Genomic DNA, 16,298 nt, shown 5'->3' on the forward strand with positions numbered 1-16,298 from the left:
ATCATTATCTGCTTTAAAGTGATTATTTTGTTGTTCATAACTAAAAAGATAGTTTGGGGGCCTTGGGGAGTTCATGTCTATGCCCATTGAATCTTCATGGGGTGGTGGCACTCACTTAGTTGGGAGAGAACATGGTCAGAGATAAAGGATTACTGTTCCAGAGAACAACCTTGCATGATGGAATCACAGCTAGGCCAAAAGTTTTTAATTGTCTTGCAGTCCATTTTATTTTTCTTTCACAACTTGTGCTTTTGATGTCATATCTAAGCAACCATTGCATAATCCAAGGTCATAAAGATTTATACCTATGTTTTCTGTAGTTTGAAACTCACATTTAGAGTTTAATGTTTTCTGGTGAACAGAATTTCTTCAGGTTTTATATTAGAAATCTAATATAGATACTCTAGAGTCAAATAGTATAGGGTCAAAATTAATTTTTTTCCTGTATGGATAATTAATTGAAAAGTTCATCTTCTCCAGTTGTCCTGTTATTTTAGCTCTATTGTAATTCAAGTTTGCATCATACATATGTATTCATTTCTGGACTTGTTGTTTGTCTATTAGGGATATTGATGCCACAATGCAATAGATATTCTCATAAGTATTAGAGTTTTATAATCCTTTTTTCTTGTAAGGCAAACCCCACTTCTACAGGCATGTTATAAATACAACATTTTCTGTTTTCTAAAATGTCTTTCTGTAATTTTATTGTAATCATACAGATTATAAAGATCAATTTGAAGAGAATGATACCTTTATGATACTGAGTTTTCCAATCCTTGAATATAGTGTATCAGTTCATTTAGGAGGTTTTTGATGTTTTATTACTTTCTGTCCTTTAATATTTTATATGCCTTTTGTTAGATTCAACTCTGGGTACTTTCCATTTTTGATGCTATCATTAATATCTTTATTGCAGTTGATTTTTTTTTTAATAGACCAGCGGCCTCCCTGTTTTTTGTTTGTTTGTTTTTTTTTAAGATTTAATTATTTATTTATACAAGCACTGGGTACAGTCAGAAGCGCGGGAGGGTGAGAGAATTCACCAGAGCCAGAGCGGGGAACAGAACAGGCAGATCGACGAAATACACTGCTGACGGGAGCAGTAGGCGTGGCTGGAGAGGTCTGCGTGCCATGTGGGACCCTCGCTGGTGGCCGGGGATCGAACCCAGCTGCAGAGGCTTCAGGCAGCTTCGCAGCCCAGCGCTTAACCGCTGCACCACCAGGGAGGCCCCCATCCCAGTTCTTAAACCTTTTCCATTATCTTATTGCTCTGGTAACGTTTGTAATATAGCATTGAAAGTGATTATCCTTGTTTCTTCTAAAGGACTACTTACTTTTTACTTTTTATTACTAATTATTATCAGTTTTTATAGACAGCCTTCATTAGGTTGGGAAATGCCCTTCAATTCTTAGTGTGTTAAGAGTTTTCATCATTAAAGGATGTTGGTTTTGTTTGTTTTTTTAAGGGTTTGCTTCTGGTTCTGCTTCTTGCTAACTCTGTTACCTCACTTGCACAAGAAACTCTGCTTGAGCTTCAAGGAGCTTCTGTAAAATAGGGACAATAAGAGAATGTCTTTGACTAGATTGTTGGAAGAGCCATGTTCACTTCTTTATAAATTCTAAATAAGTACTTATTCATAAATACTCATACCAAGTTCTCAGAATTTGACAGCTGATCTTTATCCTAGAGAGATTAGACTTGAACATTTTGACAATAAATTTTCTTCTTTTTTTTTTTTTTATAGAGACATGCTTTTATTTTTTTATTTTATTTTACTTGTTTTGTTTTGTTTGTTTTATACATGCACTGGGTACAGTCAGAAGCGCGAGAGGGCGAGAGAATTCACCAGAGCCAGAGCGGGGAGCAGAGCAGGCAGAAGGACCGAAGTACACTGCTGAGGGGAGCAGCGGGCGGCAGGAGAGGTCTGCGCGCCATGTGGGACCCTCCTGTGGTGGCCGGGGAGCAGCCGGGGATCGAACCGGCGCCGCAGAGGTCACGGGCAGCTTTGCAACCCAGCGCTCAACCACTGCGCCACCGGGGAGGCCCTTGACAATAAATTTTCAATGGGTCAGATCAAAATTGAGCATCAATAATTCACAATTCATTGAAAAATTGAACCTAGGGCCTCCCTGGTGGCACAAGGGGTTAAGCACCCCACTGTGAAGCAGTCAGCTGACTCTGCAGTGCAAGTTCAATCCCTGGCTGGCTAGGGAGCAAACCACTTGGTGAGGCAGACCTCTCCTGTCTCTCCCGCTGCTTCCCCCAGCAGTGTATTTCAGTCGGTCTGCCTGTTCTGTTCTGCTCTCTGTCTCTGGTGAATCCTCTCACCCCCTTATCTCTGGCCTGTAACCCAGGCTCTTGTATGCATAAATAAATAAATCTTTAAAAAAATAAAAAGAAAGAAAAGAAAAACTGAACCTAAATCTCAGTTGCCTTTGTGATCCTTAATATAGTAACTGTGAATTAAGGACATAAAGAAAATTTTTAGATATATGACTCCCTCAGCTTGAAACTCCTGATACTGCCAAAAGTTGGGGGAAGGGGAAGGAAGGAGCCACAGGGAACAAAACCCAAAAAATCCATCTAGTTGGAGCTTATAATGGCGATGCTGTTTAGCAATTCTCTCAAAAGTTATCAGAGGTACCACTCCCAGTTCTATATGAAGACTGACTTCATATTTGTGGTCATATTTTATATATAAACTTCCTAAAAAAACTAAGCATATAGCAAATGCTCAGTCAATTCTAGTAGGTTATTTAATAGAAAGCATATAATTTTCTACCTGTTCTTTATTTACCTAGTACATACTACTCTTTATATATGATCTTTAAATAAAAGAGAGCTATAAACCCATTCTTAAAAGAAAGTGATTTTTTTTTTGGATGTTGAATTTTTTATGGTGGTTTTTCTGCATATTTGCTATCACTTCTCCTTTAATATATTAATACAGCAAACTACATTACTTATTTTTCTAATGTTAAATCACCTGTGCATTTCTAGGTCTAACCTAACTTAGGCATGATGTATTATCTGTTTTTTATAAATCACTAAATTTGCTTTAACAGTTTAGGGTCAAAGGACTTTGTCATTTTTTATGCTACTGTTGGTATTATCTGTTTTTTCCAGCTTTTATTTTGGATTGATTGTCTTACTCCATTTTCTCCTGTCCTACTAGTTTGGATTTTATATGCTATCTCTTTAGGTTTAGTGGTTCTCTAGAAATTTTATATCTATTTATCTTGAAGCTTAAAACTAATTAGTATCTTAACCACCTTCTTAAGTAGTATGAGGACGCAGAACTTCTTAATTTTTACTTCTATGCTACTTTTGGCTTTTATTTTAGTTCTTGTTTTATTATTTTATATAGGCAGTGTTCATTTAGGTTTACCCACATAGCTGTCATCTTATTTGCCCAGAATTCCTTTTTGCAATGCAGATTTGGAGGATGCTTGAAGAATGTCCAATGAAAATTTCCTCTGGTGAGGATCTGTTATTTGGCAATTCAGTATTTGTTTGGTTTTTAAATGTTGTCATTATGCATATTATTGAAAGATATTTTTATTTGGTATGTGATTATTTTCTCTCAGCACTCTTTTTTCTGGATGCCATTGTTAAGGAATCGACCCTCTTCTAATTTTTATTCTTTTGTAAATAATCTGACTTTTCTGTCTGACTGCTTTTAATATCTTTTTTCTTTGGATTCTGTTATTTTTACTGTGATATATTTAGATGTATTTATTTTAATCTATACAGCTTGAGAGTCACAGGGCTTCCTGAATGTGTTGTTAGAGTTTTTCATTAGTTCTGGAAAATTCTAAGCCATTCTCTTTCTTTTTTATAAAACTCTTTCCTATAGTGCCTTTGTTATAGTCTTTTGAACTTCCAGATAGATGTAACATCTTACCATTCTTGTCCTTCATGTTTCTTAATTGCGTTCTTTCCTATTTTTTTCTTCTTTGGGCCTCATTGTGAAGTTTCTTCAGTTTTGTCTTTCAGTTTGTAGTTCTCTTTTCAGTTATATTTAATCTGCAGTCAAATGTAGCTTTGGTTTTGATACTTAAGTTTTTATCATTTTTTGGGCTCATTTTTAAATCTGCCTGGCCATTTTAAATGATAGTTCTTTTTAAAAAATATGTCAATCCCTGTTTAATTTTTCTGATCCTGCTGGGTTGTTTTTTGCCTCCTTTAGTTTCTTTACTTTTACTTACAAATTGTTAACAATACTTCTAACACTAAATTATACATTTGTTGTATGAGATTAGATAATAAAAGTATTGTGTAATATGTGGCATGTAGCAAATAATGGTTTGTAACCTATTACAATATTAAAAATATTGAAATATGTGACACTTTTGAGATTTATAGTACCATACATTTTACTGAAGAATATGAAAGACAACTTCAGCAAATAAAAAAATACTGTAGCTGGATAGGAGCACAGTATTAAAATTTTTGTGTTTGTTTTGTGTTGATTCGTATTTTTTATATTTTAATAAAATTTCCAACTAAATTTATTTTAAAATTTGTAAACATTTTTGATAAGTTAGTGTTAAAAGAGCAAAATAGTTAAGGGAAATTTTTATTTTTGTTTTTAACTTTGTTACAATGGCTTTGTCCCAGGACTGCTTTGGTACTAAGAACAAAATATGATTTCCAAAAGCTTGGGCATACCTTTCACGTATAGAGAAAGAGGGGAGGGCCCTCTGAGCAGGAAAAAAAGGACATGGTTGAAGAACCTTTTCCCATAGAAATGATCTCACAACTCCCAACTATCTTTCTTTTACTTACACATATAGCAGATTGCAAAGGTACTTTCAGTTCCAAAGTGGAAATGGTCCTCTAAGCTTTTCTTGGAGGATTTTTATCCTTTCTTTTGGATGTAGTCTGACTTATATTGCCAGGAACCTAGACGATCAGTCTTAGTAGTACAGATCATTTTTTTCTTCTAGGCCTTTATTATACTTAAGATTTTAACCTAATGTCTTTTTTATTATCTTAGTGAACTTATACCATTTTCATGTGACTATTTGTTGAGCATTTACACCTAAATATAAGTCACTAGTTGAGGTACTGAAAAAAAAAAAAAAAGCAGTGGGTAGACCTTTAAATCTGCTTATTTCAGTAATACTTGTAGGTAGTATATACTGAGGGTATGGTTGTAATATGCCTGACATATTTTTAGTCTTTTCATCCTCTCAAAAAACTGTATGATAGGTAGGATTAATATCTCTATTTTATATACAAGTGGTTTAGCTACTTGTAGCTAATCACCTAGAAGAGGTCTTAGGATCATACCATTGTAAAGGTGATCCTAAGGCTCAAACTCAGGCAAAATAATAGAGATAGCTTTCTGCTTTATATTGCACACACTAGAAGTAAATATTTTTGTGTTTTTTGATAGTTCTTCTTGACTACAAAATATAGACATTGGCTGAGGGGTGAGAGAGCTGGTCTGAGTTAATGATTAACTCTTAAATGTTATTCTACTGTGCTTTCCCCATCAGACATTAACACATACTGTGTGTAGCTATAAAAATAGAAGTGGTTTTTTTTTTTCCAGTGCTACAGAAAGTCATTGTGATGATAGAGGTATCTTTATGTGTTTTAATTTCTTTTATTATTTTGCTTCAAATTTATCAGGATGAAAATATATAAGATCTACACATTTACCTAATGGTGATTTATGTTTTTAGTTATTAGTCAAAATAAATCTGATTGGATTTGTTAGTCCCCTTGGGTCTATTAGACGCCAGTAGATTAAATGATTACCCTATAGAATCAGCAAATCATGGCTCAGTAGCATGTGTTATCTCTGGCGATTAATTACTGGTGGGGGTGACGTGCAGCAGATGCCTGACTCTTCCTTTCCGGGTCTCTTAGCAACAGCTTGAAGAAGAGGCAGCTAAACCCCCTGAGCCTGAGAAGCCTGTGTCCCCTCCTCCTGTGGAGCAGAAGCATCGCAGTATTGTCCAAATTATTTATGATGAAAATCGGGTAAGCTCATGCCATTTCTCATGATATAAGCCTTTAAGGCTACTTGACTGCTTTTTCTAGTTATCAGTGTTCTGTAGTGGTGTTAAATTGTATTCAAGCCTGATTACTGTTAGAATTTTCAATGTTTTTAAACTTTGAACCTGGTGTTTTCTTCCTTATAGATTGAGAAAAGTTTATAATTGTGTCTAAATTAGTTAATATTTCATTTTACATGTTCTATAAATATTATTTGATGAGAACATAATTTTATCAGCTGAATCTCTCTCCTATTTATGCAAACACTGGCAAACAAGTTTAGTAGCACATAATACGAAACAGCCATTCTGTACTTTCTCACTTCATAAGGGGCATTTAATGGCAAATATCATTAATAATCTACTAGAGTTGGGTCATTGGATATGGAAGTGACTTCCATTATCAGCTTTAGAATTGATGGCTTGACTATTGTTTGAATCATAGTTGACCTTTAAGTAGACTTTGTTTTCTTGTTTTTATTAAAATAATTTCTTTCATATTCTTAATTAAAAGTGTACATGGATTTAGGAAAGCCAGGCCTCAATTCTATGAATAATTTTGTGATGTTGAGGCTAGTTTTTGGCCAGAATGTAACTCAGGAATGAATAGTTAAAGGGAAAGTGATTTCAGGTAAAAATAAAGTCCAGAAAACTTCTAAAAGAGCTGCTTAACAGTGGGCTTCCAGTGTTCCCCAATCCAAAAAAGAAAAATATGCTCATAAATATTATGGAAGGGAGTATGCCTGATAGATAAAAATGGTCATAAGTTAGAAGTTGGGATTGGTAATTCAGTTTATTTGCTTTGCAGTGAGTGGAGTCATCAGACAGCTACCTCTAACTTTATGATAGCTCAGAGCCTAAAGAAAATTGGCCCTAAGAAATACAACCATGGGGGCCTCCCCGGTGGCGCAGCGGTTGAGCGCTGGGTTGCGAAGCTGCCCGCGGGCTCTGCAGCACCGGTTCAATCCCCGGCTGCTCCCGGCCACCGGAGGAGGGTCCCACATGGCGCGCAGACCTCTCCTGCCGCCCGCTGCTCCCCTCAGCAGTGTACTTCGGTCCTTCTGCCTGTTCTGCTCCCCGCTCTGGCTCTGGTGAATTCTCTCACCCTCCTGCACTTCTGACTGTACCCAGTGCATGTATAAACAAAAACAAACAAAACAAACAAACAAATAAATAAATAAAAAAAACCATGCCTCTAAAAAAAAAAAAAAAGAAATACAACCATGAATTAGTCATTAAATATTTATAGAAGTGATCTTGTACTTAGATATACTTGTATTTATATAGATAGATAATTGAAAGTTATATATAGTTTTTGTCACAGGTAGATAAAAATATGGACAGTTATATTTTTTCTTGGCTGTACTCAAAAGTAGTCCAGTTTATTGGATTAACAGCACATTTCTTATGAAAAGAAGTTCAGTTAGGATACAGGGCAATAAGGGAAAGTAGTGACAAGGACTGCCTCATGGTATGCCTAGATGGGCAGTGGCTTGGTGGGTGACTCAGGGATATGGCCCAAGATTGGGGAGGGGGATGCTCTTTTGTTTAAGAGAAACTAGGAACATAGGGTTCTCCTTATGTGAACTCTCCGGCTTTACAAAATACTCTATAGAACAACAATTTTGTGGGCTGATTGGCTTCATGGCCAATTTGTGAACTCAGGGCTAAAGTAAATCTGGATTAGAGTTAATATAATAGTGGAAAAGAATCTTACATAATGTTGACTTCTTCATGTTGAGTTAATTTTCAAATAAATTGAATTTGGTAGTTTTTATTAATTGATTGGACTTCTTAATTAACCTTGTCTCACAAACCTAATAAGTAGTTCCAGTATTAGTAAGTTCTTTGGTTGCCTCACTAGGATATGAGGGCTGAAAATTATTGAACAAGTTATCAGTGGATTTAGTTTGTGTTTAATTTTTGTATGTATGTTTTCATTAATTAGTATAGTAAATGTTCCTCTGTATCCATCAACAAAACTGAAAACCCATTTCAGACTTCTGTTCACTTTAGAATTTATATATTCTTCATTCTGTAAAGAATAGGAAAACAACTTTATTTGAAATCTGTCTAAATGTTAGTTTATAGTAACTCACAGTAACTGTAGAAATCATCTTAAAAAAATATTCCTTTTGTATGCCTTGCTATCATCTGCTGTGACTGTGCTTATGAGTCATAGCATTGTTACAAAGGTTCCTGGAAGGGTGGAGATGGCAGCACAGCTGGACCTGGAGCACAGGCTTTCTTACTATTGACTCCTCAGTGGTTTTCCTGCCTTACCATGCTGCCTTTTGTCAGGTCTTCACCTCCTCTTTAGCTTTCTTTTATGAGTGACCTTATCTGTTCTGCCACTGTAGGCAAAGAGAGATGGGTGATGACAAGAGTGCATCTCCCTCTTGTTTCTTGTTTGGCAGCAGTCTACATTGGCTAGGAATTAAGCCTAATGTGGCTAAAGAGACATGAGCCATTATCTTGTATAAGACATGCTTCTTTTATTTAGAAAATTAGTGGGTGGAAAGAAAACTACCCAAAAGTAATGGTTAATTTTAGAGCTGACTTCCTGAGAGAAAAATTGCTTTGCATCTTATTTAAACTTCAGGCTAAGAGTCTTTTAGTCTCTAAACAGACTCTGTTCTTGCACTATATTTAAAGTTCAGTTTGCTGTTACCTTTCCCAGATGAAGCTTTAAAAATAATTTTTAGAATTATAATACACAGAAAAGGGATTGTGTGTAATTTTCAAAAACACATGTATATTTTGATTGAATGATTTGCAATATAATGTGACCCAAGAAGAAAGAAGAGGTTGACTATGGAGAGTGTACTTAGAGCCACCAATCTCTGGTTGCCTTGCATGTGTCCTGGGAATTTCTCTTTCTTTGCCACTCTGAATTTAGTTATTCAGTGAAGTGCATTAGTCTTACCCCCCTAAATATCTGGTTAACTGTTCCTCTCTTCTTCCTTTCCAAATTGCTTAATTTGAACCATCATCTCTCACACAGACGATTGAGTTTCTTTCCTTCAGTCATTTTTTTTTCTTCTCAACCATCCTTCATATTTGAGTCCCCTTATCTGTTTTTCCAAGTAAAACCTTTTGATGATATACTATTTTCTACAAATACCCCCAATTTTTGATCTGTGCTTATATGGCTACCTGCCTGGTCTTGGCCTGATATTCCTTTCTTAGTGATATCTGACCAGAATACGTTTTAAATGTTCCCTTGAAATTCTTAGTACTTTTGCCCCATGATGTTGCTTCTGCCTTCAGGTGGTTTAGTGTTTTGTCTTTCTATGTCCAGGGCACTTGTACTTCAAGATCCAGCTTAAGTATCATTTTTCTATATGAATCTTTTCAAGACCCCTTATCCTTCTGCACCAGGAAGGGTAACTTACTCATTGTTTTTTGATATCTAGCAAGTACCTGGCACATAGAACATAATCAGCATATGAGTGAGGAATGAATTATTTCTGTCTGTAGATTTAGAATACAAATTATAATTTGGAAATGTGAGGGTTTTAAACTTTTTTTCTGTTAAACTGTTGATAGGTTAATTTGTTCTTAGCAGTTAAACATGTAGTCAAATATTTAATAAAGCTTTGCAAAACCTAAATCTTTGGATCTGCAAACATCTTAAACATCAGTCTTTAAAATTGCTCTGTTTTGGGCCTCCTGGTGGTACAGGGGTTAGTCTCAGCTCTATCAAGCTATCACCAGCCACTGAAGCACTAGTTCCATCCGTGGCCAGGGAGCTAACCCACATATGGCAAGGCAGACATCTCTTGTCTTGCTCGCCGCTGCCCTCAGCAGTGTATTTCAGTATATCTGCCTGTTTTGCCCCCCACTCTGTCTCTGGTGAATCCTCTCACCCCACACCTCTGGCCTATACCCCAGTTCTTGTATGCATGAATAAATAAAAATAAATCTTTAAAAATTAATTGCCCTTTTAAAAGTGTATTAATAGAATTCTGGTAAATATTTTTGATAATACAGTTTCACATGCTTGTCTCTATTATTTGTGTACAGTTCTACTTACTCTGCCTTTTCTTGATGTAGACTCTATAATATAGATTGCCTTTAAGTAATTTGAATACTAGTGACTTTTGGTTAACATTTCTTGTTCGTGGTCTAGAGAGATTTTAAAATTTATCATCTGTGAAAATATTTGTGTTATTTAGTATATGCCCACACTCATAAATTTGAGTTTTGTCTAATTACATTTTGGCGTCTTGGGCTTAATAGGTACCTTAGAACAGTTTTTTCCCCCTTCAGTTGGAGACCTTTGTATTTGAAGTAACTTGGGGGAAGATTGGAGGACCACTGGCATTTAGTGGATAGAGGTCAAAGTACCCTGCTAAATATCTTACAATGTGGAGAACAGCCCTCAGAACAAAGAACTGCCTGGCACAAAATGTTAGTAGTACCAAGGTTAATAAACCTTGTCTTAAAACTATCTGTAGAAGTAAATGTACTATGCAAATTTAATGGATTTTTATAGTTTTGTATTTGACGTTTTGATATATTCTCATCTTAACATTTTAAGATTTTTGGAGTGTGGAAATTGTTTTATACTATTTTTGTGCTTCCTATGCTAATTAAACCATTCTTTTCACATAATATACACTAAATAAATATTTGGTTGTGATTGATAAGTAACGATGGAAGGGAGAATGTTTATTTAAGGGACTGTCTGTCTTTACACTTGGGGAATGCTGATTGATATTCCCCTTTGTGTGTCACATCAAAAGCTCTGGAGAGCTTTGCAGCTACAAACACATTGAGGAGGGAGTTGCTGCAGCAGTCAGTGAGTGATTGTTACTACTGAAAATGTGAGAACCATGGACACATTTCCTAGCCATATAATTCTAGTGTACATTTGTCTATTAAGGGAAGGTTTCTGTTAGACAGTACCTTGTTGTAGATTAATTTACTTTTAAAAATGGCATCTAAAAATATGTAATTCAGCATTTACATGCCACCAAATCCTTTTGAGTAATTCAAGCTAATTGTTTCCTTTATTTATGGCTATTACTAAGGTTTTATTGTAACTAGAAAATAAGTTCACTTTCAGTTTTTCTTCAAAGAGATCAATTTGTCTGACTAAAGATTAGCAACTTTATGATTTTTATGGTTTTAAATTTTCATTAAAATTATGAATTAAAGTATTTGGAATTAGATTAATTTTAAATAGATCTCTATTCCTCCTCCCTAGAATCTTTATTTTAATACATTTTTATTAAGGTAATACTGGTTTATAGTGTCATATAAGTTTCAGGGTATGCAGTGTTACACCTAGAATCTTAATTTTTAATTTTAAGAATTTATCAATTCTTGAGGTATTGCTTTCAATACAAATGTTAAGCTTTGACTTACTTTGGTGAGGAAAACTATAAAAATAAAATTAGAGCATATTTTAGCCTATTACATGAAAGAGGAGTATTTGGAAATAAAGATTAAGGTCAACTGTAGAGTAATGTTTAGGTAAATATTGTCAAATAGGTAGTGATTTTGATTTTGAGTAATGTAATTTTTAGTTATACAGCACAATAATGTCTTTATTCTAGAAAAAAGCAGAAGAAGCTCATAAAATATTTGAAGGCCTTGGCCCAAAAGTTGAACTGGTAAGTAAGAATTTCTTTTTTCATTTACAGTGCTTTTTTGGTAGTAGTTTCTCTTGAGGTAAGATGGTATGCAATATATTTACTCTGGAATGAGAGGGATGTAGATGGGCAGAAAGTTTTTGGTAAAATTGAAAATAATTGTGCACAAACTTATTTACCTTTGTAGAAGCATTGTCCTAAGCATGGTTTTGCTTGAGCAACTGCTTAATCAGTCCTGGATAGAAGGAAAAAGAAATAACAGAAATAAAAAGCCCTTTGAAGTCACACTGTTACGATGAGATGGTACTTAATATTCCTTTGCCTTTTAAATTAAAAATATATGAATGACTGTATTTATTGTGGATTTAGAAACCATCAATACTTAAAGGCATGGCTTTATGAGGACATAGGTTAAACAGTTATTCATGGAACTCACATCTGGGGTTTTGGTAGGGCATGTATTAAATAGCCTCATTAGTACTTTACCTGGGCTTACATTAAAATACAAATTGTTGCTTTGTTCCTTCATAGACATATATGTAACACTTTGTATATAAATGTTCAATTTATTTTATAGCCACTCTATAACCAGCCGTCAGACACCAAGGTGTACCATGAAAACATCAAGACGTAAGTATTTATCAACTTGGAGATCTTCAGTTAAAGACCATACATTCTATAAAGAGATTGTTATATGATATTTGCTGACATATTATTATAATATAGTGTAAGTGTGTTTTAGATTTGTGTAATTTGCTGTCGTTTTACTGTATGTTATCTTCCTCTGGCTTCTTGGGGGTTGGGGTGACAGCTTTGAATTTCCGAGGCCAAAAAATGAAATAAAATTTATTGCATAAAACTAGCTGGTTTTATAATCTGCTAGTAAAAAAGGTGGATACTTAACATTGAAATGGCTTACCTTGAGGCTTGAATTTTTTGCCTCCTGTTTTGTCTTTTTTTCAGTGGAGTACCTGCAAGGCGCATGATGAAGTAAGATAATGAAGCTTTTTCATTTAAGACTAGTGATGACACCGTCCCCCACCAAGCCACATCTGCCATTGCAAAGTAGAAGTGCCACGGATCATTTTATCATTATTCAAAATCCTATTCTAGGGAAATCCCTTCCATGATCTTGCTAATGACGGTATTTGTAGACCCTTCTGCCATTTAATGTCCTGGTGCCTTGGAAGCGCTCAAGTCACCTCACGTGGGTGAGGAGACTGCTCCAAAATGTAGTTTGCTTAGCCTTGCTCATCCTAGATACCAGGCCTTTATGGATGCAGATTTTGAAATAATAAGTGAAAAGAACCTAATTTATTGAGCTGATTGAAGAGAGGAAGCCAGATAGACATCTTTTTTTTTAAATTATCATAGTTTAAGAGAATTTTAGGTGAATTATTCTTAGTTGTAACAAAAATGTGATATTTCTACTTTATATGTTTTATTAAGTACAACCAGAACATTATAATTATTTACTGGTATAGTTACTAATGAGCACATTGCTATATATATATATATTTTTTTTTCTTTTCAAAAATTTCTTACTAAGGGTATGTGCATTACATTGGTTAACTACTTTGCAGAACTGGTGGCAAATATAATTTGCATGGTAGTATGCATGAAAAATTGAAATTTGAATAAGTTTAACTTTTGTTAAGTGTGGTTCATAGTAAAAGTCATATACTTAGAATTTTTCTGTGAGACTGTACTATGGTCTTGACAACCCTTAGCAGTAGGTTAGGCAAAACTATTCTAAAATATACCTTGTTTTGGAACTGTTTAGCTGTTTTAACATTTTTAAAAATAAGAATAGCAGATAAAATCTAATTGACTACTTTTAATGATTTTTTTTTCTTCACAAAGCTTTAGTTATGTTTGTGTTCTGTTTCTCCCCCCCCCACCCCCATATTAGCTGGAGAGCAGATGTGTCTGATTTATTTCCTGCTGTCTATACTGTCTACTACAGTGCTTGCTAGTATACTGTCCTATACTTAGTACAGACTGGCTGACTTCTTCACTGTTATTCTTAGGAAGCTTAAAATATTTATTGATTGTCATTTGCCTTTAAGTAACACATAACTGCAATTACAGTTAACTGAATATATGGTAACACTTCCACTCTGTATCACCTTTTGAAACACCTTTATTCTGCTGCATGCATCCATATGAATCGTTCAGTAGCTATTCTTTCATCACCATCATTTGCTTTGTATGAAATAATAGCAAATGTGCATTTTAATAATTCTTTTAATCTCTTGGCTACTTTTCTGTATAGCTAGCTCCTGATTGTTCATGCTTATTTGAATGGAGTCAGTGTCACTGTTAGTCCTGAGTGGCAGATAATCCAAAAAATTACTTCTACTTGCCTTGGCTTTGTATTTATATTTGAATAATCAGCTTGAAATCTGTTCTGGAAGTAGGTGGGGTCTAAATATTTATATTTAACCTGCATGTCATTGTTTTTTGAAATAACAATGTTTAAAGTTTAAAAATTGAAACTGTTATATTGCTGTAAGAGAAATCTTCCTGTTTTGTCACTTTGCCCTCCATTACTTCCTAGAATGGATTGTCATTTTCGTGACTGAAGAGAATCTTCTGTTTATAGCAGAAGTCCCCTCTCTAAATATATTGCTATACATTCTCATACAAGGGAGGTCAACATCATATCTAAGGTGGTGAGGTACCTTTAAAAACTTCCTTCTCACCTACCACCCCTCCTCCAATGAAGTTTATATTACCAGTGTTCTTAAGAAGAATCAGTAACTGTAATTACAAATTGAAGATAAGATTTTTTTATTGAAGGTAATAATTGAAAATTAACTTTTAAAGTCTTGCTATAGAACAGGAGGAATTTTAGTCAGTTCTAATTATTGCAAAATTTTTATTTTGCAGATTGAAAAATTAAAATTAATTTTGATTACACCACATATTCTTAAGTGATTTTTGCTTGTTTTCCAGTGTCTTTGAAAAGCGAAAAGTGAATGCGTTGTGAATTTTCTTAATGTCATACAACCATATTTTTCTCTTCTAGAAACCAGGTGATGAGGAAAAAACTCATTTTATTTTTTAAAAGAAGAAATCATGCAAGAAAACAAAGGGTGAGGTCCTATCCTTGTTAACTGAAATTTGTACAACTTTCCCATCCCCACTTGTATAGACATTCACTTTCACATTAATGAGAATTAATGAGATTAAATTTTTGAAAAGTGGCTTATTTAGAAAGTAACTAGATGTGACTTAAATATAAATCAACTTTTGGCAATATTTTTATATCACAATTCATATTTAATTCCATTGTCAAATTAATTTCTTTGGTCATCTATCGATAACATTTTCATCTTGCCCCCCCCCCAAAAAAAAAAAAGAAAATGGTGAGTAGTTAAAAATATGAAAAATAGGATAATCTACATTTAGTCTCCTTAGCCCTCAAACAAATATGGGTAAGTTATGGTTGTGCTGATTAGACATTACTGTTCTTTCTTTTAGAAATTGGGCCAGCTAAAGTTCAGTCTTTTTAAATTCAAATAGTTTTTCATTTTATTGTATAATTTGCAGTCCAGAAGTTTTATGGTGATAATCTTCTTGAGAATTAAGTTACAAAAAATTTAATGCCAGTGTTCTTATTTTCATAAAATGTTCATACTAATTTTAGACAAACTGTTGATTCATTTAAATTCACTTATTTAGTAAGTAAATGATGTTATTCACATCAGAAGTGAACTTTGTACCTTATATTTAATGATTTGACAATTTAATGAAGTTTGAATCAGCAATTTTTATTTGGTATATACAACTTCTGTTGTCTTAACTTGCTGGTCTAGTCCTTCAGACATCTTAAATTGCTGGTCTTGACATTTTAAAATTTTGTGTGTGTGTGCAAATAACAGACAAATATTAAATAAGAAAGTAGCTGAAGTATTTTTTCCTGTTCTTTGATTGTGTTGTAATTGTGGTAATTGCTAAATTTGCTGTCTGGTCATGTAAACACAGAAGCACAGATTTTGTTTTGGGGCTTCACAGAATATTTGTCTATAATTTAAGTGTTTAACAATTTGTTTAATGATCATTTATTGGCTGTTTACCCTGTACCATGTATTCTTCTACAAAGGTGAGCAAGATAACCATATGGTTTTAGCCTTTAGAAAGCCTAAGGTGTGGGTATGAGGGCACATCAATCATCAGGTAGTTACAGTATTGATGCATAGTGTGGCAAAGGATTGTGAACGCTGTAAGAGGGATAGTAATTATGCATACGTGAATCATGAAGGGACACTTGCCCAGGAAAACTAATTGTCAGGAAAATTGAACAGACAGAAGTAGCAGCATAAGTGAAGGACTAGGAGGTGGAGGGAGTGTGACTGGTTCAAAGACACTTAGTTTAGATTGACTTGGGAGTATAGTGAGAGATGATGAGGCTACGGAAGGAAGTCAGGACCTGGAGGTACCATAACCCTGTAGGCCACATAGGAGACTTTGAATTGGATTCCAAGAGTCTCTTAAGTGTTTAAGGAAGTGAAATGTTCACATTTGTATTTTAAGAATTTGTATCTGGCCACAACATTGAGAATGCTTGGGAGACATTTAGGAGTTAGTTTAATCTAGGTAAGGGTGATATTGACCTGGACTGAGGATGTAACTGTAGAGATGGAGAAAAAGTGAAAGATATAAAAAACATATAGGAGTTGA

The 16,298-nt window shown here is 34.4% G+C and overlaps 1 protein-coding gene across 16 annotated transcripts in view; it reads left to right on the top strand.

Annotated features, from left to right (window-relative positions):
* NCOR1 (nuclear receptor corepressor 1) overlaps positions 1-16,298 on the top strand; it is a 159,800-nt gene that overhangs the window by 48,173 nt on the left and 95,329 nt on the right. For 10 of the 16 annotated variants that reach the window (XM_054689594.1, XM_054689592.1, XM_054689593.1 and 7 more), the window contains exons 6-10: positions 5,885-5,998; positions 11,577-11,633; positions 12,190-12,242; positions 12,576-12,602; positions 14,644-14,710. In XM_054689594.1, coding sequence (XP_054545569.1) covers positions 5,885-5,998; positions 11,577-11,633; positions 12,190-12,242; positions 12,576-12,602; positions 14,644-14,710 — 318 coding nt within the window. The remainder of the gene's footprint in view (positions 1-5,884; positions 5,999-11,576; positions 11,634-12,189; positions 12,243-12,575; positions 12,603-14,643; positions 14,711-16,298) is intronic. The other 6 variants (XM_037494489.2, XM_037494491.2, XM_037494495.2 and 3 more) reach the window with 1 other exon arrangement.

Source organism: Talpa occidentalis, unplaced genomic scaffold (assembly GCF_014898055.3).
Source record: "Talpa occidentalis isolate TD23 unplaced genomic scaffold, MPIMG_talOcc4v2.1 talOcc4.7, whole genome shotgun sequence".
NCBI classification, from domain to species: domain Eukaryota; kingdom Metazoa; phylum Chordata; class Mammalia; order Eulipotyphla; family Talpidae; genus Talpa; species Talpa occidentalis.